The sequence below is a fragment of the Corylus avellana genome, chromosome 4 (genome assembly GCF_965113065.1).
Source record: "Corylus avellana chromosome 4, dhCorAvel1.hap1.2, whole genome shotgun sequence".
In the NCBI taxonomy this organism is placed as follows: Eukaryota; Viridiplantae; Streptophyta; class Magnoliopsida; order Fagales; family Betulaceae; genus Corylus; species Corylus avellana.
The window spans coordinates 12,229,185-12,256,330 of NC_142493.1; the positions used below are offsets into that span (position 1 = coordinate 12,229,185).

The window sequence follows — 27,146 nt, forward strand, 5'->3', positions numbered from 1 at the left end:
TAACCGTTCATAAGAGCCTCAACCCGAAAGCCTCTTTTGCAAGCTCATCCGAAAACCGTCTGGATGCCTATGTTATTTTCGTATTTTCCGTTCGGATGGGCATCGTAGAAGTCCCATATTTTAGGCTATGTCGTGGCCGTCCAGACGGCCTTAAGTTCTATCCTGACGAGCGCTATAGAATTGCAATCCGAATTAGTTTCTTATTATTTTTAGGTTTAGGGTTTGGGGGCCTATAAATACATGCTTATAGCCTCTAGAGTTTTGTTTAATAAGAAGTATCAGAGTTGAGCGTTCTTCTATTTTCTCTTCAAAACCTAGAGAGTATCTAGTATTTTAGAGAATATTTCTTAGATATTTGATAGAATCAATATCTAAAAATATCTATACATTCTTTATTGTTGTTATTCGTTACAACCACTAAGTCACACTGCATCAGTTTGTATCAAAGCTCTAGTTACTTTCCAATCATGGGGAGGGGTAACCGTTGTGCAGATTTGAACGAAGTGTACGTGCGCACACGGTGGCAGCACGTAAGGAGCAACTAGCGACACGGTGGCAACACATGGAGGAGCTATTCGAGGCTATGAGGGATTAAATCGAAGCCCTCACTACTCGATTATCCAACATGGGTGATCACAACGAACGTCATCATCAACCCCCACCGCACGTTTCAGAGGAGGAAGGTGAACATAACGAAGGGTACGAATCTGAGATCGCTTTTGTGGGGTGCCGAACGCAAGGCCGTTAGCCCCCTACGCAAGCTCATGCCAATTGGTGGGAGAACGAGTTCGAACTCGACATTCCAGAATTCCAAGGGGGTCTACAACACGAAGAATTCCTGGATCAGGTGGCGGCAGTTGGAAAGATTCTCAATTCCAAGGGGCTGCCTGAGGATCGATGGGTTTCTTTGGTTGCAACCAAAGAAGATTTATTGGTAGATTAGGCCTCTCCACCAATCTATGACATTTATCCTGACGAAGATGATTTATTGAAGGAAGTTGAAGAAATCAGTTTAGTGGATTTTCTTGAGGTAGGCAATATTTTATCAAATCCTCTTGATGATGGTGGGTTTGATTAGTTTTATGTGGTAGATGAGAATATTATGTTTAAAATAGAAGAGATCGTTGATCCCTTTTGGGAGATCTTCATGGCAAGTGAAGGGAGAAAATAAGTGGAGTGCGTGCAAAGATTGCATTATCTCAACTTGTTGTAAAGGATTTTCAAGATAATACTCACATTCTTGCGGTAATTAAAGTAATGTTATTTATATCAGGATGTTACATTATTGTATATCTGAAGAGCAAGGGATGAAACGAGTTGACAGGGCACCCGAAGGACCGGGGAAAGAACCATCCAAATTCGATGATGAATTATCTCCAACCGGGGGAGAATGATGTAGATCATAGACTCGTCTGAAAGCTCGTCCGGATGCCTATGTTATTTTCGTGTTTTTATGGTTTATGTAAGTGACCATCCGAACAACTTTAAGTTCCGTCCGAACATGCATCATAGAACTCACATATTTTAGGCTCTATGTCGCGTCTGTTTGGATGGCCTTAAGTTCTATCTAGACGAGCTTCATAGAATTGCAATCCGAGTTAGTTTCATATTATTTTTAGGTTTAGGGTTTGGGGGCCTATAAATACATGTTTATAGCCTCCAGAAACATAGCTTTTGATTATATTTGAGTTTTGTTCAATAAGAAGCTTCAGAGTTGAGCATTCTTATATTTTCCTTTCAAAACCTAGAGAATATCTGATGTTTAAGAAAAGATTTCTTAGATCTTTGATATAATCAAGATCTAAAAATACCTATCTATTCTTTATTGTTGTTATTTGCTGTAGCCCATTAAGTCACGCTGTATCACTACCCGAGACCTGTTTGGACATGTGAGCTCTATAAAAATTCTTTTATATTTGTTGCCTAGATTGCTAACCCTCTTAGTTGTCTAATAACGAATAAAACTTATATTTTTGTGTCTTATATGCACAAAATGTAAGCTAAGAGTGCCACATCATTAATTAAGAGTCTCAGCCTGTATCCGGTGTGCACAGAAACAAGACAAAGCAAAGCCCCATATAACATATCTATAAAAACTTATAAGCCCTTCACAAGGTACTTGCACTAAAACAACAATGGCATCGTATAATTTTCAGTTTCCTTTTTTTATGAAACCCTTTTAAATTAATTTGCATATTTTCGTGGGTTTACAATTTTTATAATCACATCATTAATAGTATTTAATTATTATAATCAATTACATTATCATTTATAATTACATTATCATAATTATAACAATGTAATTATGATTATATGCCAATTCAATTCATATAATCATATACCATAATTGACTGGGCAGGTCTTCCCAGTCAAGTCCTGGCACAGGTCCTGGTCAAGTTCTGGGCGGGTCCCAGGACCTGCCCATAAATTTAGAGTTTAATATATATATATATTTGTGATTTTCCGTACATGTTAAACATGTACACCATAAAATATTTTCTAGGAAATCATTTTTCAGGAAAACATTTTCTGTTGAAAATATTTTTTGACGGAAATCATTTTATGGCGAAACGAATAGAGCCTAAGTTTTGGTTGTTTTCGTTTCTATTGGTGCTCTCTTTGAGCATGACAGCATCGTATTTCATTTTCAGTAAAGTGGCTAGTTTCATATATATATATATATATATATATATATATATATATATATATATATATATATAGTGATAAGCACTGAATGTTGCACATTCAAGCCTCTTAACTCACATATGTTAATTTTTTAGCGTTGTTATTTGGTTTGATTTTGTGTTGTTTTATTGTTTTCAGGTTCTAAAAGAACATGCAAAAAATTTCATTAATTTTTGGTTGAAAACACAATTCAGGGAATAGTGGCCGTTTTAGGGATCGAGCACACTCAGCATAAGGCTCGAGCGCACATGTGCTTGACCACAACCCCCCCTGAGCTTGAGCGCACACGGGTTGGTCTGCTAGATAGGAACACAGTTTTGATTTGAAAAGCAGCATAGGTCTCCTACTTCGACAAGAAGACGAAAATCCAACGTTTTTGGGACTTCCAGGTCTCCTAGGGTTTATTCTAAACTCTATAAATAGGCCTCAAATTTCAAGAGAAGGGTGTGCTTGGTTTTAGAGAGATAATTCACATAAAGATCTTCTTGGAGGCTTGAAGAGTTGAAGAGAAGATTATCATGGCATAAGGCCATCCCAGTACTAGCATGAGCAACTAAATTTGTAATAGGGTGTTGATGTAGGCTTTTCCAAGACAATGGTTTTGTTGTATTTTAATTTGGATTTTTCTATATGCATGATGGTTGTATAACTTTGAGAATTAATCTTAATATTTATATTCAATCAGTATGAATTTTTTCTTTTGTCTTAGAAAACTTTTTATATTGATTGAACTCAATCCTTCATATTTTCTGTAATTATACGAATGATTGTTATACAACGATTTTAATTGACACATGATGAATAGGATTTGATAGCTCATGTCTAAGGAATGCGAATTTGTCTACTCCCTAATTTGGAGTAATTTAGGTAGACTATTCGTATTAACTTAACATGAGTCATGCTTATCCATTTATTGTGTATAACTTATTAAGATATTTGATAGTCTATACCTAGGGAAAACAGATCGTACTGCATCTAGAGGTTAGGCAAACCATTTTGCCAACCAAATATGGATTATACTTATTTCTTAATAATGGTATTTTCTTGACTGCTCGAGTGACACGAGTCTTATCATGCATAGAATGAGTTTTTCTTATTAAAATATGGTTGACCATTATTATGTGGTTAGAAGTAAAATTAACCCCTATTCTTTCTCTTATCACAATCTACTTCTACTTTACTTTTATGCGTTTAATTTTCAAAACAAAAACAAATCAAACTTCTTTATATTAAGTTATAATTAATCTTGAAAAATTTGATAACAATACCAGAGTAGTCCTTGAGGTTCGACACCCTCAATATAGTCCTATCCTACAAAGATTCATTCTATTGCAAGTGGTTATTTTATTATTAATATTTTTGCACACAAAAGACCACGTCATATGAATCATATAGGATTAGGAGTATAGTATTCTTACAAATTACTTTTATTTCATTTCCCTTTATTCTTAAGTTAAATATTTTTCCCGTTTGCATGCGTAAGAGAAAGGGAGAAACGGCCTTGAAACACTTCTTCCAAAAACATATTCTTTTCAAAATTATTAATAAACAATTCATATATTCAAATACTTATAACACTTTTTAACACAACTACTTTTCAAATATTGATCTCATAAAAAAAATAAAAAAATAAAAAAAACCTTTCTATATTTTTATCGCATTACCCATTAAAAACACATAGACAACACAATGGTTGTTTTTTGATAGGAAAGCCATTAAAAAAAAAAAATCAAGGATTTTCAATTATGAAAGTCATTAAAACAAGACTTCATAATACAATAAAAAATATGTTTCTTGCAAATAATTTAAATGTTATATTGAAAGGAAATTTATGAGAGCTTCAAATCAAAATTGATATTTGATGATTTTGCTTCTCTAAAATAATTTAAATTTTCATTTACTTTTTTTCTCCAGCTCTGTATTCAGCCACCCCCAAATTGTTGTATTACCTTCCGTCATTTCCAACAATGTAAACAATCATTAGATAGCATTTTCACCAAATTCTTGAATGGATTTCTAGCACTTTTATCATGGATCTCAGCCAATGATCTAATTAAGCCTGTTAACGACATGTACCTTGAGAAATACCATGAACATGCAAACTTGTATAGATGCCAATGAGTGTATTTCCTTGCGATTCCCTAGCCCTGGATTCAGCCGAGGCAAGCCTCATCAAACCCTAATGCCCTACCAGCTAACCTATTATCTCCTTGGGGTTCATTTCTCAAGTTCTTGCTTGGTGGCCGTACTCTCAAGCCTCCCAATCTACTAACATTTGCCTGCAATTCCACCAAACTTGCAGCATTTGCACTTACAAAGATTTCTTTAGTATACATAAAGGCGGTTAGTGATTAGCGATTTTTTCAAAACCTAAAACCGCTAACTATAACTGTCTAGGCGATTAGCGTTTTTTCCTAACTGCCTTCAAAAGCGACTAACGATTAGCAATTAGTGCAGTTAACGGTTAATGCGGTTAGCGGACGATTAATAACTGCCTACCTTTTCATCTTACTGAAAATGGTATCCTCAAGGCCATTATGTGAGCAAGCCAAGGTCTTTCTTGATCCGGGTCAATGTAACCACGCATGAGGAACTGTTCTGCTTCTTCATCTACCAATTCTCTAGATCCCAGTCAATGTAACCATTCATGAGGAACTGTTTTGCTTCTTCATCTACCAATTCTCTAGCCCATGTGACCCATTTTGACGGGCAACTACCCGGCCCGAAACACCTGTATATTTTTAGATTCAAATTTGAATAAGAAAGGGCAAACTATATATAATTTTTTCAAAAAGCTCTTTAAACAATGGGTGCATTTACTCATTTTAATGAGAACGCAGGTGAAAAAGCTGCAGAAGAATTAAAGGAACTACTTTCTTATAGGATCCTTGACAATGAAAAGCCAAGGAAAGAAATGCAATCAATCAAATCTAGACTAAATTCTAATAAATCTAGCTAGATCAAAATCACTCACTTCACTAGTTCAAAAAAGTTTTCAATGCGATGTCGATGATATTCTATCGAAGCCCACTAAAGTTAGGAGGAAGCACTAAATATTGTATTGATTGTCCCCCTGGGCGCTCGACAACTTGTCAGTATGAACTACCCATTTTGAGCATTAATTACACTTCATGCCATAATTAGGCGTATGACATCTTATTAGTACGGATTGCCCTTGCTTGGGCGTGTGGCAGACATGGTTGTTGTGACGCAAGAAGTGGCCAAAAAATATTCTCCTTCACATGCAGTTGTCAAGAGTAATCTTACTGGCTAATATTTGTCGATGATCTTACTACTCATCGTAATACACTCAACGAACTGGGGCCCGCCAGTCAGTGGTTCCCCTTGGAGAAGAGGGGGCTACTATAACAGCTCTAGTCCTTGCCATCCAATGGGCATAACTTAGCTCGAAAGCTTAAAAAGCCTTCTTGTTAGGCTCAAGGGCCAATAGGACCTGATGTGGACCAAGGCTCAAGTGGGCACTTAAAACATTCTCAGCAGATTCCTTATAAGAAAGTCTGTTCCCTATGTGTAGGAAATATGTCCAAAAAATCGCAAAAAAAGTCTCCCGGCAAACTCTCTATGTGCTTCCTTAAACCATTAGATGCTACAATTGAACCCAATACATTGGGTTATACTGTAGCAATCCAAATTAATATTATATTGATAAAACTGATGCACTTTCTCTCTCCTCTCTCCTCTCTTCTTCCCCTTCATTTTCTTTTCTTCTTCTCCGTTGAAGCAAACACAGGCTTCTATGGGAAAAGCAATGACAACCCATTTGTAGAGGCCTTGAGACCTCTAATTTTGTCAAGTCATTTCCAATGGCCAGCAACAATATCAAAGAAGGTGTCTTGAGGTTTCAGCTCAGAGGAGAAGAGAGGGAATGAACTTGGGGAATCAAAGGAGAATGAAGGCTCCTTCAACACCTGGCAGACCTTTTTTCAGCTTCAGCGCTGAGAATCATTGGAGAAGAAATCGCAGATCGGATCTGAGTCCTCAAACTTGACTCAAATCGGAGAAAAAATCGCAGACGCAAATGGGAGAAATAGCATACGCAAACTTGAATTATTGGAGAAGAATCACAGGGAAGAAGAAATGGCTACTGCATCGGGAAGAAGGAAGAAGAAAATATGAGGGATAAAGAGAAATTATAAATTAATGAAATAAAATATAAAAAAGGTAAAATAAAAAAATAATATAGGGAATAATTAAGAAAAGCTATTGTGATATATTTTAACATAGAGAAGCAAAAAGTATTTTGAATCATTAAATGTAAAAAAAAATGAAGAAAAAGCTGCAGAAAATGCTCTTAGTAAATGATATCACCAGTGGAAATAATTCATCTACCCGCACTCAAAATTGTCAAGAACTAAAAGAAAATCAATTATATGATGACCCAATATAAGTACGGAAATTAGAAATAGAAGGAAAAACCATTCTTTTTTCCTTTTTTTGAGCAAACTAGAAAATATTCAATACATCTAATATAGTGCCATTTTCCACTTATAATGATACATCGATCTGTCCCGAGTGAAGTTCACAACACTCAAATATAAGGGGAGTAATATATATATCGAATATATTGGATATAAGGAATAAATAATATTTTCAAACCTTAGGTATGAAAAACAATTTGTATGAACCAAAATTAATTGATAAGAAATAGTAATCATTGAGCTTTTCAATTCTTTGGTTGAACCAAAATTAATTGATAAGAAATAGTAATCATTGAGCTTTTCAATTCTTTGGTTGAACCAAAATCAATAGATAAGAAATAGTAATTATTGAGCTTTTCAATTCTTTTCCCCTCGGTTGATATAACAGTTAACGTCCGACAGGTACAAGGCCGAGGGGAAAATGATTGCGCCATTTGAATAAGGATTTGCTCTAGTTTCTTCTACAATATTACCTAAGCCAAATCCTTTGAATAAAATACAAGAACATGTTGCCACATCCACTCGAGAAAACGTGATGCCTAGCTATTGAGTGATGCGTTTCGTTCCAATATTTAAACTCATGAACAGAAGGAAAATTGAGGCTATGGCCATGGCAAATAAATTAAACCCACCTCCAAAACATGAATGTCCTAGCATGCATGGTGTTAGCATACTGTGGCTTGAGGAAACTGAGCTAGGCTCTTGCACTGCAGAAGCAATAATTCTGAGGACGATTCCACAACCCCCCCTCGTAGATAGCATTCCTAAAGCGCTTACCGAGCTAAGTACCACAAGTTGCACATCTCTCCCCAGCTCTGGATTCAGCCTCATCAAACCGTAATGCCCTACCAGCTAACCTATTTTCCCCTTGGGGTTCTTTTCTCAATTTCTTGCTTGGAGGCAGTACTCTCGAGCCTCCCCAACTACTAATCTTTGCCTGCAATTCCACCACACTTGCAGCCTTTGCACTTATAAAGATTTCTTTAGGTGTTGATCCTGATCTTTAGGACTCTCGATTGATCGACCAGTGCCATTTACAACCGTCCTCCCTTTGAAACAGGAGCCCTTTTGTTCTGTTGTTGGTCTAGCTGCAGCTCCCTTGTCGTTCATTCCCTTTCCCTCCTGCATCAAAGCAATCATTCTCCCTGTTTTACATGGATCACCCCTACCTCACTAACAAGGCTTTACCTCAATTCCTAGCTGGAACCCCTTCTCTTGACCTTTGGTTCGAGCCTTTGTTTGTACCAAGCTCTACACCCATTTCCAACTCCTTAATCACAAACAATAATCAGATTCCGGCAATGCATAAGCATGGCAAGCAAGGTAGAAAAAAAGTTCAATAAATACAAGCAGAACCAACACTAGAGCACGCAAGATGGATGAGAATGTCATGCTCCTCCTAAATATAATACATTTGATATTATCAGGGCCCATATGAAGAAAAACCCTAAGGAGCACACTCAAGATCCTGAAGAGAAAGTAAAAGGTGATCTTTTTTATTATTGTAACGCCAGTATTAAAATTATCTCGTCTCAAATGAAAAAATAATTGAGACAAGAAACCAAACATAGAGGCAAATTTTCATAGCATAAAACCCGTAAAGGTGAGATAACTATAAATCCATCAGCACAAAGCAGAATATCAGGCATACTTTAGACCAGCAACACAGCTAGGCAGTCATAATCAGTGCCACAATGGCTGGTACCATTGCCAACCCAAACCAAGCCAGGTAGCAGTGGTTATTCTAATACTTCAAAGTAAATCACGAACCAATAATAGAACAGAACAGGCATCAGCGACCACTTCACAGCTACAGTCATGGACCCATGTGCTAAAAACATCTCACTACATTAAGCAGCAGAGGTTATGATCTTAGAGGATTGGGGTTAAATATTGTTGAACTCTAAAAATCCTAATAAATTATTAATCATAAACATACTACCATGCCTCATTATTCTGGCTGCAAAATTTACACCAGCACTTAGGGCTCACATATAGAATTTGCAGCTCATGTTCGGTATCCACATCACGGTTAATGAATCACAGGTCCATCTCATATCTGCAGCATCAGCTACAGCTAAATACACCTTCACCTTGTGTCTTTAAACCATCACAGCAACTAGAACATCTTTTAGGGCCAATTTTTTTTCAACATCAGCGAAGAAGACCAAAGAGGATTATCAGTTCAGAATCAGAATCCTGAAGGATATACATGGCTTTTCAGAAACAAAGAGGTGAGCTATATAAATCTTACCAAAGATGTATCATCCAGAGAAAATTAGTTAACACATTTAGCCCCCAGCAACCTGCATACTGCTAAAACAATCACACTTCTATAACCAGCATACTGCTGCAACCAGCATCAATATCACGATCATCCATCTACAACTTAGGAACAGCATCAACGGCCATAATTCAACATCTGCCTATCAAGCCCCAGTCATTGTTCCCGAACATAACTATAAAACCCAATAAATAGCTCATGATGAATCAGGAGAAACTAGAAAATAATAATAATAATAATAAAACATAACCAAACATGCTGAAATTGAGAGGGAGTGATTGACAGACAATAAAGACAACAACAAAATCAAATGTATAACAGTAGACAGATATAAAGAGCAACCCATATTAAGAAACAACACTATAGAAGCTGAAATACCCACCCGCAGAATATGAAGTCCACAAAATACAAAAAAGACCAACCTACAAACTACAAGGTCCATTTTTGTTTTTTAGACTAGTAAGTTACACACACACACCCCCATCGATTAGGTCCAAGATAAGTAGTTAAACACCAAAGAAGTCCAGTCCTACCAAAACTAGCACTTAACATTCTGATAAGAACATGCACGGCAATCATGAGTCTTCATATTAGCTTAACAGCCACAAGTACGCCACTCAAGATGTCTCCATGAATTTCCATGAAACTCGCAACAATCATTCCTAGGAGAAAAGAATCAGGAAAGAGTTAGATCACTAAATTCATTAACCAAAAAAAGTTAAATAATTTATTTCAAACTGTTAGAATGATGACTCACATCATCCGACTTCCGAGGGGATTGGCTTCGAGAATCAGCAGGACGTCCCCTAGGCGAAACACTATGAGGAGTTGGGGACCGTCGATCACGGCTGCGCCTGCCAGGACTTTCATCCCTAAGAGACCGAGACCTGCGAGGGGAAGGGCTTTTGCGAGGACTAGGGCTATGCCGAGCAGGTGAGGCACTGAGACAAACAGACGGGATCAGCACATTATAAGAAAGCAAAACATGTCTCACAATAATAACAACAATTAATTAAAACTAAAGAAACAATAAAATTAGTCTATACCTATCAATTGATCGACTTCGGCTTCGGCTTTGGCGCTCATCATCATAACGGCCTCTTCCTCGGGCCCTATAGTAATCAGAACTCGCACTGCGGCTCCTGCTCCGGCGACGATAATCCCTGTCCTTCCCATACCTGTCACGATCATACCTATCAAAACTTCGACTGCGGCTTCTTCTCCTGTAATCACGATCTCTGTAGTCATCCCGGGACCTGGAAACATTAATAATTAGTTTTTACAGAATTGCTTGTGAAGCACAAGGTCACATAAGCTAAAAAAAAACAAAGCTGCTGTTTCTTTTATTCTCTCTTTACTTGGGCAGCTGCTGTTTTAGCACCTTTAGTGATTAGCTTTAATGACTTTCTTGTTCTCTTTTCTCCTTCTATTTAGGAGTTCTCTTGCATAATTCATGTGTACTAAGATTACGCCCCTCTGCGCCTTTTGATATACTTCATTACTTATTAAAAAAAAAAGCTGAACATGAGTGCTAAATTAGCTTTAAACACAGATAAACAGCAAAATAAGTCGTACAGTTAACCGATATTCAGACATGGCTTTATTGATCAACCAAGCTCCAGTAACATGCTGGGCATCTCATTAATTTTGTAGTAATCGTCTCAAAGTATGACTTCAAAAAACATCGTTGAATATCAATTAGTAGTTTAGTACCAATGAAAAGCCAACCAAACTCGTTGTGGACCTAGATATGCTGTATTTAATTAAGAAATGAACAGAGTATGGATATCAAACAAGATCACATAGTTCCAACAACCATGGTTGACAAAGGACAAATCTGGAAAACCTGCCTACACTTCATTATATGGCAGGCTTTACAGTCAGAAACTAGTGAATTCAGGGTTTGGATTATTAGAGTAGAGAAAGAGGCTTAGGCTGTGCCTTTCTTTTTTTTTTTGGAAAACATTTTTTTTTCATTTATCTATGTATTGGACGGAAATTATTGGTCAACAAAAAATGATTTCCAGGTCAACAGAAAAATTTTCCTCAAGGGAGAAAATGGTTTACGCCCCTAGAGAGGCATAAGAAATTTTTCAAAACTTTGGCTCCCCTCCCCCAAACCACAATACCACTCACCTTTGCAGAGGAACTGGTCTGCCCTCCTCCCTTCTCGTTAACTTCTTGTTGGTAATATTGTTGTTGGTAATATTTATCATTGTCAAGCAATTTTGAATGGTTTCTGTTTGATTTCCAATTGCAGTTCCAAAAAAAATCGTACTAACCAACCCATGAAAAATTTGTGATTTTCCAAAAAACATCTCTCAGAAATCATTTTACATTGAAACAAACGCAACATTAGCATTTGTAATTGGTTGAGGTTTAAAATATTGAATCTAGTAGATTTGATGAGCTATTTATGGCTTATGAGTACAGAAAATCTAAGACACTGATTTTTTTTTTTTTTTTTTAAAGTAAATGCCAATTTATTAAAAAGCACAAAAAGGTGCAACTCAAGTACACAAAAAGTACAACCAATTGACTTTTAATAAACAGCAAGTGATGACCAGGATGGAGAGGCAGATTAAAAAAAAAAGGATTGCGAGTTTTTAGGCTTTGTAAAATCCATATTTCACATGCTCAATAAGACAATATAGATTTTCAAACAGCCCATATCTACAACATTCATCTCGGGCTATAAAGGGGTAACTTCCAGGCAAAGACACACATCTATCAGGCAAACACCAATGGCATCCAAGCCAGCCTTTCCCTGGCAGAAGGCAACAAAAGGTCATCAAATCACAGTTGTTCTACACTTCCCAACTTACTATACAATAACAGATTTTTAAATGCCTTGGATAAGCTTGACACACAAAAAAATGTTAGTCAAAAGATCATTTAGTATCATCTATCCAAGAGATCATTCAGCCCAACTGGCGACTCTAATATATGACAATGCGACAGTCCATGTTCTTTACACGTTAATATTAATTTTACCATGCATCTCAAAACACCAAAAAGTCCAGAATCCATACAGAAAGCTCTCTATTTCTCCCTAACATGAAATTTGACCAATGAAGCTATCAGAAAATATATGAGCAAATTACAATATTGAGATTTAAACAAAACAGAAACCAAAATGATTATGCACCAAAAAGTGTTCTAAAAAGACAAGGAAAAAGAAACAAAGGGTAACCTTCTCTGAGGACTGCGACTTCTTGACTTTGGTAATGATTCGATAATCCTCCCTTTGTGACTGTAATACAAACAATTAGAAGACACAACATCAAATAAATCCTGGATTCTGATATATACATGCAAGAAGTACATGCAATACATTTTAGAAAAACCAAGTATAATCTACAGAAAAAGAATCAAACGATTGCCATATTGAATCGTGTGCGATTCAATTAAGGAAAACAACATAGAAGCTTAATCACAAAATACAACAATATTCGCCGCAACGGGGGGGGGGGGGGGGGGGGTGAACATCCATGACCAATGCAAACTTCTATATGCACCCATTTGGCAAAGGAATGCATTGTCCCAGAATATTTTAAGGCACTTGGATCAAAAACTGAAGAAAAACAACTTTATTTAAGAATTCTATAGAAATAGCATCAGTAGTAGCAGATAACATTATTAGGGGGGGAGGGGGGGGGGGGGGGGGGGGGAACATCCATGACCAATACAAACTTCTATATGCACCCATTTGGCAAAGGAATGCATTGTCCCAGAATATTTTAAGGCACTTGGGTCAAAAACTGAAGAAAAACAACTTTATTTAAGAATTCTATAGAAATAGCATCAGTAGTAGCAGATAACATTATTAGAAATGCAACTATAATAGTCCTATAGACAGAAGGTTGGTTTGGCAGATAATATGGATATCATCAATCTATCTGGCATGATGTAATTTGTAACTAGAAATTCAACCCCACGTCGAACACTGACAGCAAAAATGGCACCATTATAAGAAATGCACACCAGTTCAAGCATAATTTTAGAACTTACATCCGCTCTGCATTTGGCCCATATTTTGCAAACTGAACTGTTATCTCTCGACCATCGACAACTTTTCCTAATAAAGAAAAAGTGAAAATCAATATTGTCAAAGCAGCCAGCAATCAATTACCATATCAAAGAGATATGATATAAAAAACAGTCTTCCATAAAAATAAACATTGAGAGAGAGAGAGCTATACCATCTAGCCTTTCCACTGCTTTCTGTGCCTCATCAGCGTATTTGTACCGCACAAATGCAAAGCCCCTTGAGTCACCAGTCCTAAACCACGAAAGATATGGTATGACAAGCAGGAATAAAGCACTATTTACCTCTTAAGAAGAAAAAAAACCTTTTCATATAGTCCTGCTAAACTAAACCACATCGGCTTTATTGAGTTGATTAATTCATATTTTCCAGACTCAAATGAAATCAAACAACAGAAAGCAGAACAAAAATGAAAACCATAATCCAGGATGCACAAGTTCCCCATTTATTAATAAGCAGCATCCAAACAAATTTTTTTGAACATAAAATAAGAGACATTCATTACTCGCAAAAGGAAAATTACTTCCTTCGAACTTAAAAATAAAACTACACCAACAAAAATGAATCAAATTATTTTTTCCAATTTTCCCCGCAGCCAAACAGATTATTAGAAAAAGAAAAGGCGCAGCTGTACCTCCGATTCCTGGGGATGAAGATATCCACGACCTTGCCATACTTATCAAAATACGGGAATAAATCATCCGCAGTCGTCCCTAAAATCCACACCCAAACAGGCAAACATTAACAACAGCAAGATCCAACACAACATTCAATAAGCTAATATTTTTCTACAACCTCCAACAAGAAAAATAATCTAGAGAGAGAGGGCATACGGAAGGTAATGTTGAGGACGAGGAGCGAATAGGTGTCTGCGATGTCCGGAGGGCCTGTCCTTCCGAAGTGCGACATGTTTGGTTCGGAGAGAGAGACGAAGAAAGCTTGGATTTGGGTTAGGGTTAGGGTTTGTGGTGGGGAATAGGGCTGAGGAGTGAACTTTCTTGAATAGTCTTGGGTGATCTGGGTTGTGCATTTTGAGATTGTTGGAGATTCGGCACTTTAATTACGATTGCTGCCATTTTTTTTCTTTTTTCTTTTTTTCTTTATTTTTTTAGAATTTCTCTTCACAAATCTATTATCTATTTCATAATGGAAAATGATAAAGGCATAACTTAAAACCAACTTTGACTATACTTTTTTCTTAATTTACAAAAAAAAAAAAAAAAAAAAAAAAAAAAAAAAAAACTGTCTATGGAGGAGTGAGAGAGCCTTAAAGTCGAGAGAGAGAATTTGGCCTAGAAGTTGAACTAAAGTTGAGTTTAAGTTGTAGAACTGTCTCTAGAGGAGTGAGAGAGCCTTAAAGTAGAGAGAGAATTTGGTCTAGAAGTTGGGTCAAAGCTGGGTTTAAGTTGTGCCGCAACTTAAATCCAACTTTGACCCAACTTCTAGACTAAATTTCTCTCTTTCTCTCTAGTTTAAGGCTCTCTTTTTCCTCCACAAGCAATTTTTTCTAAACTTAAGAGAAAAGTTAAGTTAAAGTTGGGTTTAAGTTGTGCCTTTATTATTTTTCCTTATAAAAATGTTACGTGTTTCTTGGTCGATAAGAAATATGATATGTGATATAGCGACAACTTAAATCCAACTTTGGTCTAACTTCTAGATCAAATTTCTCTCTCTAATTATGGCTCTCTCTCTCCTCCAAGGGCAATTTTTTTTTTTTCTTTTTTTTAAACTTAAGAAAAAAGTTGAAACAAAGTTGGGTTTAAATTGTGCATTTATCATTTTCTAAGAAATATATATTTCTTTAAGAAAAATGCTAAAAGCTCAACTATTTTGCCAAACTTAAGGCCAACTTTTGCCTTATTTAAAAAATAACAAAATAAAAAATAAAAAAGTTTCTGAAGCAATAATTTTTGTTTTGGTTATTCTTTTTTTTTTGTGTATTTTTTTAAAAATGGGGGCACTTTCTTGGGCAAGCCTTACATTGCTTGGATCCAATGCAAATTATGGGTGTTTCTCATCGAACGACTTCCATGCTTCACCGTCCGACAGATGCCTTAAGACTCCGTCTTTTGTGCGCCCATCAGTGTGCCATCTCATATGGGCAATGGTATGCTGCGACATAAACAACATTTACAAGCATAGTATCAGTGGAAACCATTGCAACACCTTAATGGGCCGTCTTTTAGATGGTCAGGACTGCCCATCTTCAGCCGCTCTAATATCGTCCTTCCACTTTAATAATCCGCATTTTGTACAGAAATCTAAATGCTCAGTATCCTTTTAGAATAACATACAATCATTTCAACAAGCCAAAATCTTTTCATATCCAAGCCCTAAGTCCCTCAAACACTTTTTGGTCCCATATGTATTTTTTGGCAAGGCTTCACCTTCCGTCAGGAGCATTTGATTGATTAACTCAAGCAATACACTTCATATTGTATAAATGTACGATAGCACCTAGCTTGTTATGTTTAGTTTTATCATGTAGTGACTTTTCTTATTCTATATGCAAGTTGTAGTATTTTCTCGCAGTCTCATCATCAACTGAGTCCTGTACTGACTCTACAACATCAGGTTGCGCTTCCATGTGACCAGCAAATTCGTATGCTCTTGACACGTGCATGCCGAAAACATCACGGAGCATGGCATTCATAGTTCTCGACTCGTCAGGTACAGGAGCCGAAGAAGATCCTTCTATTGTTGGTTCTCTAAAATCAGTAACAAGATCACACATCCTTTCTCCATGGAACATCCATTCGGTGTAACCAAGCAAAATACCAGGTCCACCTGTTAAATGTGTGAAAACCAATTCTGGACTGAGACTCTTGTTGAGTTTACATTTCTTACATGGACAGATTATGTACTCCTTATTTGTAGATTTGCTAACTGCAAATTCCATAAATGACTTAGCTCTGTTCACATACTCTTCCGAACCCCTAAACTTTGCCATCCAATTTTTGTCCATAGCGTGACTACATTATAAGTAAACAACATGTATTCGTAAAGCTATGTATGATACGCTTTTATACAAAATAAGATATATGTTCATATTGCTTGTAAATTAGCATGTATAGAACAATCTAGGGTTTATATATATATATATATATATATATATATATATATATATATATATATATATATACACCAAATATTTCCAACAAGCCCAAATAGAAGGCCGACTATGGTTTAAAGGCCACGACCCACTAAGCTGCCAAGCGCACGTTTCCAAACGTATGTGTCATCGCCTGGTCCGCCCCCAAATCATGCAGTCATGCACCATCTTATGCTAACCCGATAATCGGAAAGTATAATCACTCTCCAACAACCAAATCGGAAGATAACAAACTAAATCCTACCAAACAAAGTCCAGGTACATCTTCAGATCACCATATAACCTCTCCAGAGATTATCATGGGATCGCCTTCTTTGTAGGTTATCATGGGATCGCCTCATAACTTCTCCGGAGATTATCATGGGAAGATCTCCCACACAAAAAATTCCACCTCGATCCTCTCAACAAACTCCATATTTTGAGGGAGTCAAATGAGAGTTATTCTCCAACTCACTTTCCCAGCTACTTTATAAAAGGAGCATGCTCACCTCCACAAAACGGACGGTGAAATCTATCCTTACTCATTCTCAATTATTATTATTTCTTATTATCTAACCTGCTCAAATTCTCACTCAGGCATCGAAGGTGGCACGACCGCCACACCCCCCACTTCACGGTGTGTCACTGCTTATCCTTTTTCTTTCTTAGCAGGCCTTTGAATTGAGTTGTTATCAGCGTTGACAACTGTCTCAACAGTTGGCATCATCTGTGGGAACGAGGATCATCTAACGATCCAAAGTTCAAACAGGACAAAAGTCACGAATTGTAGCCATGAGATCTCAAGGCCAAACCGAAAACACAGTCAACATGACCAGCGTTCCTCATCCCCAGCTAGAAAATGTCAATGAATACAATGCTGACAACCACGAAACTGAAGAAGCCCCCACTGAGCCCCTTGTCTTTGGCCTACACCTAGCGTCTGGAAACCTTAGAAGCATAGAACAAGCAAATAATGGAAACCTTGGAACTCTTACTTTAGAGAAGCTATGAGAGCCGAATCTGGAGAAGGATTCGACGAACACTAGGCTCCACTCGGAAACACCCGACGGACCTCGTGGGCCGCCTGCAACCAAAGAAGATGGTTCCACAAACAACGCACGTATGGACGCCATCCAAGCTACGCTGGATAACATAACCCAGCGATTGAATGGCTCCCGCTCCGTGAGTCATGTCTTCCTAGTGACAGACCTACCATTTAACAAGAAGATCATAGAAGCTGGTTTACCCGAGAAGTTCAAGTTGCCACTCATGGACCGTTACAATGGAAGCTAGGATCCAACGGACCATCTCAAAACCTATAGAGCCCACATGACGCTACAAGCCTCGTCCGATGCGATCCTTTGCCAGGCTTTTTCCCTCACCCTCAAGGGAGCTGTTAAGTGTTAGTTCGGCAGTTTGCAACCCCAGTCAATAGGAACATTTTCCGAACTTGGTAAGAATTTCCTTTCCCATTTCATTGGAAACCATCGGTGTCGAAAGCCGGTGGCATATCTGCTAACCATAAAACAGGAACGTGACAAGTCGATAAAAAGCTACATGGCTCGGTTCAACCATGAAAGCTCACAATCGATGACCCAGATGAAAGAATTGTCCACCCGGCATTAATGGGTGGAATATGGCCCCATAGTCCCTTTATGGATGACATAAGCCGCGATCCACCGAGGGACTTGGACGAGCTCATGGCGAGAGCTGAAAAATTCATCAACGGCGAAGAAACGGTAAAAGCCTTCTTAGAGCAAGCATGAACCGAAAAACTCCCAGAAAGAAGGAGGGAGAGCCAACGGCTAGAGAGGGACGTGCGGTCTCACAGGGTGGACAACCGCTTCAAAGCATATCCAGCGCGTGCACCTTAAGTTACTTACCTTTGCATGCATATTGGGATTTCTCTGGAGCGTTTTTTGGTTTGTTCTCTTAAGTTATTTAGCTTTCAAATAATAACTATTCATTGGCACCTATTTGCCACTACATAGATATTCATGCAAATCTATTTGTCCATAAAACCCACACTCACAGCCACTAAAAACATGAACACAACATTTTTGCACCTCTCATATCTATGCAATAAATGAATATGATCATAGACATTTTATGCCATATGATTGATTTAATTATGCTTCAATTTATTACTGCTTATTTAATTATGCTTCAACCGACCTAAGCAAAGAGGTAACATCAAAGGGGAAGGCAAAATTTTGCATATTTGGCGTCTTCAACCACAAACCATAAGTCCGTTCTTATAGGGGAAAATCAAAAGGCATATTCAATAAAAATGGCTAACTAGTCATCAACTAAGGACACCAGAAAACCAAAATAACTCTAGGCAGACCCAAAAATAACTCCAAGTGGACCGGTCACAAAAATAACTCCAGGCGGAACATCCAACAATCCTACAGTCTCTCTCTCCATCTCCAGGAAAAAGAAGATGTACGGATACATCAAAAGAGAAACTCCACTGTAAAACTAAGGTACTATGGTACGATGATGGGCCATCATCCCGCTTGGGTTGGTAGAGGTATACTCCGTACATATTAAAAACGGTACTCCTTTATACAACTAGTTAAAACGGTGTCGGGTAGCCATCAAATTAAATGCCTCCGTTCAAATAACGGAAAACTAAAAGGTGATCATTCCACTCAGGTTGGTAGAGGTATACTCTGTATATGTTTAAAAACGGTACTCCTCTATGTAGCTAGTTAAAACGGTGTTGGGTAGCCTACATATTTTTTATAATCTCCCAGTTTCACAACATAAAGGATCTCACATGAATGGTCCTCTTCCCAGACTTTTTTTCCACATACAAAGAGAGACACTTTAACTTCCAAACTCAAAAGGGCAGATACAAAGCAAATCTCCATATAAGCCTGCAAGGGTACACTCCGGCAAACAGTACTCCCTTGTGTAAGAGCTATATAAGTCCTACTTACCAACACACATACATGCATACATACATACATACATACATACATACATCCGATCATGCATCTATTCATGCATGCATCCACTCATGCATGTATCCATACATTTACCTACGGACTCATGCTTTGAACCTCATACCACTCAAACAGTGCACGAGTATGCCTACATACAAAATCACCATCTTCGGATTAGGGCATAATTTCTCTCGACTTTGGCGGAGCATGCTTGGATCAAATTCAAAGAAGTATATACAAAAGTTGCAAAAACAAAGGTAACATTTCAGGTGGGGATAAAAGAAACTTTATTCCCATTAGGCCACCATTGTGACCTAAGGGAATGGCGGGGTACTGTTGATACCAAATATTTCCAACAAGCCCAAATAGACGGCCCACTATGGTTTAAAGGCCACGACCCACTAAGCTGCCAAGTGCACTTTTCCAAACGTATGTGTCATTGCTTGATCCGCCCCCAAATCATGCAGTTATGCGCCATCTTATGCTAACCCAATAATCGGGAAGTATAATCACTCTCCAACAACCAAATCGAAGGATAACGAACTAAATCCTACCAAATAGAGTCTAGGTACATCTTCAGATCACCATATAACCTCTCCAAAGATTATCATGGGATCGCCTCATAACTTTTTTGTAGATTATCATGGGATCGCCTCATAACTTCTCTAGAGATTATCATGGGAAGATCTCCCACACAACAAACTCCACCTCGCTCCATATTTTGAAGGAGTCAAGTGTGAGTCATTCTCCAACTTACTTTCCCAGCTACTCTATAAAAGGTGCATCCCCACCTCCATAAAACGGATGGTGAAATCTATCCTTACTCATTCTCAATTATTATTATTTGTTATTATCTAACTTACTCAAATTCTCACTCAAGCATTGGATGTGGCACGACCACCACACCCCTCACTTCGCGATCTGTCACTGCTAATCCTTTTTCTTTCTTAGCAGGCATTTGAATTGAGTTGCTATCAAGGTTAACAACTTTCTCAACAACATATATATATAAACAATGTCGTTTTACACTTAATAGTTAATACATTAGTACTAGTTATTATATACCATGTTACTATATAGGTATTTAATAGGTACCAAGTCGCTAAAAGAAAGAAAGTTGATTCCATTGAAGTATTGGTGGCAGAAAGAACAAAGCTCTTGCCCTTGTAGCTAAAAAGCTACATTTTGTGCCCATTTTCGTATAAAATTTGGCAATTCCTTTATCTTAAATAGTCATTATTGTAGCCCATTCACTTGATGAAACCTTTTTTTAAAAAAAAAGCATTAAAAAGGCATACAAGGGATACCAATTATAGTTATTTTACTTAGGCGTAACCATAATAACACCTACCTGCTGGGAGCTGCATAAGAGTGACCTAGATGGTGAGAATTGTACGCACTCCTTCAAGTCTGATTGAGCCATAGTTTGACCCAACCCCATCAAAATATCAATGTGATTCAATACAGCTAATATTAATAAAATTGTAGATTCCTATTTCAAGAGTTGAACTTTTACCTAGTAGATATTCAACCACTTCAAAAATTTCATTAACGTCACTGAACCACCACAAGTGATAGTAATTCAATGGAACTTAAGGTTGTTACTAAGCTCTCTTGTTGCTTTGTTGGGAGTCACATGGAGAGTATCGAACTTGTTGCCTTGCTAGGAGTCTCTTGTTGCCTTGAAATTTGTTGTTTTTCTCTCGCACTAGAAATTACACACAAAGTAATCCCCATCTCATATCTATAGATTGTTACGGAACCAACAGAGTTTGTTTTGGATTCAATGCCTGACATAGCATATACTGTCAACCAACTGTGCCAATTCTTCTATTGTCCAACCAATGAACATATGAAGGCGGCTAAAAGAGTCCTAAGGTACCTTAAAGGCACACCAGATCATGGCCTTCACTTCACTCCAGGTCCTCTTCAACTTTAGGCATGCTGTGATTCTGACTGGGCAGGGGATCCTCTAGATCGCAGATCCACGACAGGGGTGTTGCGTTTTCTTCGGCTCCAACTTATCTTGGCATGCTAAGAAGTAGTCTGTTGTCTTGAGATCTAGGCACAGAAATTGAATATCGTGCCATGGCCATCACAGTAGCTGAGCTCTCATGGCTTCGAATGCTACTAAAAGAATTGCAATTTCTCTCCATGATCCTCTTGTACTCTGGTGTGATAATATAGGAGCTATTATCTTAGCTTCCAATCTCATGTACCATGCTTGTACCAAGCATATAGAAGTTGACTACCACTTCATCTGTGAGAAAATTCTTCACAAAGATCTAAGTGCTAGCTACATTCCAACTCAAGATCAATGTGCTGATATCTTCACAAAGGGTCTTACCTCCTCTCGTTTTCGTTTCCTTAGAGACAAACTCATGGTCACTCCCCCTCTCATTCGTTTGAGGGGGCGTTAAGGAACCAACAGAATTTGTTTTGGATTCAAAGACCACTCTCTAGCATTATCTCAAAGACCACTCGCTTGCATTATCCTTATAGTTGTTTTTATCTCTTCCCTTTGGCCTCATTTGGTTCGCGGAATGTCTAGTCCATTAGAAAATGATTAGCTACTACTGGGAATAGAAGAGTGTGTAATAGATTAGCTACTCATATTCCTTTGTTTGGTTGTAAAGCTGGAATAGACTAGCTAATCCAATTCCTTCATTTAGTACAATGCAATATGTTGGTGAATAGAATCATATTGTGATCAAATTTCCTAAAATACCCTTATAATACAAATACAATTTATATTATTAAGGAATTTCATTCTTTTTTTTTTTTTGAAACATAAACAATTTTACTATAATTTCCTTTTTTTTTTTTTTTTTTTTTTAATTATGTCAGGTATGTGGCCGTTTTTTTTTTTTTTTTTTTTTTGTTGCAATTATGCTACAAAATTATTTATATAAAAATATATAATTGAAGAAAACAAAATCAAACTCAATCTTGAAATCAAAAAAAATATAGTTGGAGAATATATAGAGAATCAAAAGAAAAGAAAAGAAAAAACAGATTATATATTTGTATTGTATAAAAAACTTGCATGATGGAGTACATAGTTTATCTATCTACAGTTATAAATATTGTCTTTGGTGTTTCAATAAGCAACAAGTGCTACAATATGAGGACCACACGAAAAGCCCATGTGTTCATTGAAGTCCAATTTGCTCAAGGAAACTAAATCCTTTTCAGTGTAGTCTTTGTAATTATAGGCTTACAGAGATTTACTTTTTGTACTAGTTTTTCTTTTCCTAGTCATACTAGAATAGGTAGATAGTATCTATATAAGAATGGATCTGTACCCATTAATGATTATCAATAAAAGTTATATTTTATTTTCTATTATCATGAGTGAGATACTCTAGTTGAGCGAGAGGCTCTTTCTCTTTGTTGGTGTGATGCCAACCTTGTTCTTTTCTTCTTCTTTTTTGTCCTAAGTTCTAGCCTTCCCTTGGTGCTACATCAAATTGGTATCAGAGACAGAATCAATTGTTTTCTACAACAATTGACGATCTGCACCCTCAATATCGCAAGGCATCACGTACAACACCAAAACTGTGTTTCCGTTTGATGCAAGTCTCAACAAACTCCACTCAAATCACACCCATCACTCTAAAATTATTCTACAATGAATACCCGCAGTGCCAGATTGTAAGGATGCCAATCGCTGAGTCAACAAAGGGATGACTTGTTGCTTGAGATGGCTCATTAGTTGGGCTCATTGAACAAACGGGTGGATACCCTATGGAATCACGTGATTGACAAACCAGAGAGCTCAGGAGGAAAGACCAAAATTGAAGATATCGTCGACAACGATCAAGAAGTAGCAATTGGAGGGGAAAACGTTGAATCTCATGAGAAAGTGCAATGTGTTTCTCAACTCCACCAGGAGACCCATACCCATCCTCCATTGACCAAGGAGTGGTCGTACAAGCCTCCTCCACAATGGGAATCACGCTCACTAACGTTTGCTTCTTTTTTCAATACCACACCAAACCATTGTACTCCCTAGCAGCAGCTTACTGAGAGAGCAGATTCATTTGACTATCGTTTTGTTGATGTGACCAAACGAATCCGTGTAGATGTTGCAGATTTTCATGGCAAAATTGACCCTCAAGCATTCCAAGATTGGGTGACCTTGTTGGATGACTATTTTGAGTGGTTCAATTTACCCCTTGACCGTAAAGTTTGATTTGTGAAGACGAAACTTAAGGGGCATGCTTGTGTGTGGTGGCACAGTGTTGAGGAACAACTATAGAGGCTACGTCAGCCTCTTGTTTCAACTTGGGAGGAGATGAAGTTACGCCTACAAGAGAAGTACTTGCCCATTGACTATGAAGAGTCCCTGTTCGAAGCGCTCCTCGCCCTCCGACAAGGAGACACAACCATGGATGAATACACACACAAGTTTCACGAATTAAGTATAAGAAGTCAAGTGTCAGAGACGGAGCGGCAAGCCATTACCCATTTTAAAGCAAGCCTCCACGAAGACATTCGCAGAGAGTTGCTTACTGTCAGATTGGTCAGTATAGAAGAAGCATATCAACTAGCTATGAGGATTGAGCAACAACTTAGAAGTTTCACACCTAGACCTAACACTACTTCAAATTGGAACATTGCTGCCAACAAAGGTTCTCAACCTTTTAACAAAGTTCCTTCCACATTCATACCAGACAAAAGCACTATGAAATCGTCAAGCATATCTGAACAGACTCAACAAAATAGAGATGAGTGTGGAAAATTGGTAGTAGGTCCACGGTTTGAGAGAGGCAAGGAAGAATGCTACTGTTGTGATGGGCTTGGGCATTTTGCTGTTGTGTGTCCGGTGCGTGAACATAAACCTATATTCTTGTGCAATGAGGAAGGGGAGACCACTACCTCAGGTCACCAACTCAAAACACAAAAGGAAGTTGATGCAAAAGTTTTCGAAGAATGGTTGGATGGCTCTAACCTTCCTTTATGCGTAATCAAGAGGATTTTAATTGGCTAGAAAACAGAAGAGAAGGATGAAGAGGAATGGCTTTGGACAAATATTTTCCACACCGTGTTGAACATCAAGGTAAAACTTTAAATTTAATTATTGATAACAGTAGTGGTATGAATGTTATCTCACATGAGGCAGTGGAAAAGATGAAATTTCCTACTGAGAAGCACCCAAAGCCCTATAAGGTTAGTTGGGTGGATGATATCTTAATCCCTATCAAGACCCGATGTCTAGTTTCTTTTTCATTAGGACAACAATACAAAGATGACATATGGTGTGATGTTATTCCAATGAAAGCTTGCCATATTTTACTGGGTAGGTCATGGCTATATGACAGGAGAGTAAAATACTATGGGTTTACAAATACATATACATTTTTGTTCAAAGGGCATAGGATGACTTTACAACCTATGAAACTAGAAGATTTTGGGGAAAAGCCCAAGGAGGAAGTACGTGTTTTGACTCTTTATAAATTCATAGAAGCTTGCACTGAGTGGGGGGTGACCCTTCTTGTGCTATCACAGGTGAAGCACAACAACGATTGTAACGCTCCACCAGCCAAAGTTCATAAATTGTTGAAAGAATTTGCAGATTTGGCCCCCATAGAATTACCAAATGCATTACCCCCAATGAGAAACATTCAACATGCCATTGACCTTGTACCTGGTCCAATATTACCAAATCTACCAGCATATCAAATGAGTCTTGCAAAACACAGGGAACTTCAGAGGCAAGTGCAAGAGTTGTTCGATCGCGGATTTATTCGTGAAAGCGTAAGTCCTTGTGCCGTACCCATTTTGCTCACACCAAAAAAGGATGAGAGTTGGCGTATGTGTGTTGATAGCAGAGTTATCAACAAGATTACGATAAAATATCGTTTTCCAATTCCTCCCCTTGATGATATGTTAGATGTACTACATGGGGCCAATGTGTTTTCACCGTCAAATACATGTTCGACCTGAGGACGAGTGAAAAACTGCATTCAAGACACAAGATGGGTTATTTGAATGGTTAGTGATGCCTTTTGGTTTAACAAATGCCCCTAGTACATTTATGAGAGTGATGAACTAAATCCTCAAACCATTCATAAGCAAATTTGTGGTTGTCTATTTTGACGACATATTGATTTTCAGTCACAGTTTACTTGAACACCTTGACCACTTGGGACAAGTATTTCTCACTCTACGCTTTGAAGTTTCTTTGTTAATATGAAGAAGTGCTCGTTCGCACAAGATAGTATGGTGTTTTTTGGATTCATTGTATTAGCTAAAGGAGTAGTCGTAGATCTTGGAAAAATTAAAGCAGTTCTTGACTGGGCCCTGCCAAACAACATCCATGAGGTATGAAGCTTCCATGGCTTGGCTTCTTTTTATTGACGTTTTGTCAAAGGCTTCAGTTCTATCATGGCCCCTATTACTGAATGTACGAAGAAGGGATCTTTCTTGTAGACTATAGCTGCCCAGAAAGCATTTGAAATCATCAACAACACCTCACCGAAGCCCCTATACTCTAGCTACCAAATTTCAAAGCTCCCTTTGAGGTTGCCTGTGACAACTCACATCTTGGTATTGGCGGTGTACTAAGTCAAGATGGACACCCAGTGGCCTTTTATAGTGAAAAGTTGAATGAAGCCAAGAAAAGGTACTCTACTTATGACTTGGAACTTTATGCTGTTGTGCAAACTTTGAAGCATTGGCGCCATTATCTCATTCATAAAGCATTTGTCATTTTTTCGAACCATGATTCGTTACGGCATCTTAATTCTCAAAAGCGTTTGAACGCTAGACATGCTTGATGGGTAGACTTTTTACAACAATACACTTTTGTGTTAAAACATAAAGCAGGCACTGAAAACCTTGTGGTAGATGCGCTTAGTCGCAAATCATTTTTGCTTAATGCCATGACTACTGACGTGGTGTGCTTTGAAGACATTAAAGGGCTCTACCAAGCTGACCATGACTTTGGTTCTATATATACACAATTGAGAGACAACCCAGGAGCATTGCAGGGCACCTACTCTTTACTGGATGGATTTTTATTTTATGGAACACGACTGTGCCTACATGATACGTCCATTAGTGATTTTGGCTGGCCACTGTGGATGTGATAAAACCATCTCTCTTGTGGAAGATCGATATTATTGGCCTAGTTTAAAAAAACCTAGTTTAAAGAAGCAAGTGACAACTATTGTCAAGCATTGTCGAACTTGTCAACTATCAAAAGGAAACCAAACCAATGCAGGGCATTATACCCCTTTACCCATACTTGTGGGTCCTTGGTTGGACCTTAGCATGGATTTTGTTCTTGGACTCCCAAAGACCATACGGGGTCATGACTCTATATTCGTTGTAGTGGACCGGTTATCTAAAATGGCACACTTCTTAGCTTGTTCTAAGACTTACAATGCATCGTGGGTGGCATCTCTCTTTTTTGCTAAAGTGGTTCGCCTTCATGGTCTGCCTCACTCAATTGTCTCTGATATGGATGTCAAATTTTTGAGTTACTTCTGGAAAGCTTTGTGGGCCAAAATGGAGACCAAACTCAAATTCTCTAGTGCCTCCCATCCGCAAACTGATGGGCAAATAGAGGCAATATACCGTAGTTTGGGCAACCTCCTTAGATGTTTAGTGACAGATCATCATACTTCATGGGATCTCTTGT

At 37.9% G+C, this 27,146-nt stretch overlaps 2 protein-coding genes across 2 annotated transcripts; one reads left to right on the forward strand and one right to left on the reverse strand.

Annotated features, from left to right (window-relative positions):
* Nucleotides 1–7,422: 7,422 nt before the first annotated feature.
* On the reverse strand, nt 7,423–14,456 carry SC35 (serine/arginine-rich splicing factor-like protein, putative). Its single transcript, XM_059590335.2, has 10 exons — nt 14,290–14,456; nt 14,091–14,169; nt 13,611–13,690; nt 13,420–13,486; nt 12,602–12,661; nt 10,455–10,664; nt 10,166–10,349; nt 9,942–10,070; nt 9,379–9,583; nt 7,423–9,252 (listed from the first exon to the last, which is right to left on the reverse strand). Exons 1-8 carry the CDS (start codon nt 14,363–14,365, stop codon nt 10,065–10,067), a joined length of 762 nt encoding a protein of 253 aa, XP_059446318.2. The 5' UTR covers nt 14,366–14,456; the 3' UTR covers nt 7,423–9,252; nt 9,379–9,583; nt 9,942–10,064.
* A 9,339-nt stretch (nt 14,457–23,795) lies between these two features.
* LOC148586328 (uncharacterized) lies at nt 23,796–24,491 on the forward strand. Its single transcript, XM_088515566.1, has one exon. It carries the CDS (start codon nt 23,796–23,798, stop codon nt 24,489–24,491), a length of 696 nt encoding a protein of 231 aa, XP_088371692.1.
* The last annotated feature ends 2,655 nt before the right edge of the window (nt 24,492–27,146 follow it).

Coding starts and splice junctions, on each gene's coding strand:
- SC35 (XM_059590335.2), bottom strand. CDS start 14,365: ATGTCGCACTTCGGAAGGACAGGCCCTCCGGACATCGCAGACACCTAT. Junction 13,487..13,610: donor AGCAGTGGAAAGGCTAGATG/GTATAGCTCTCT, acceptor TTTCTTTATTAG/GAAAAGTTGTCGATGGTCGA. Junction 12,662..13,419: donor GGGCCAAATGCAGAGCGGAT/GTAAGTTCTAAA, acceptor TTTGTATTACAG/TCACAAAGGGAGGATTATCG.
- LOC148586328 (XM_088515566.1), top strand. CDS start 23,796: ATGAAGTTACGCCTACAAGAGAAGTACTTGCCCATTGACTATGAAGAG.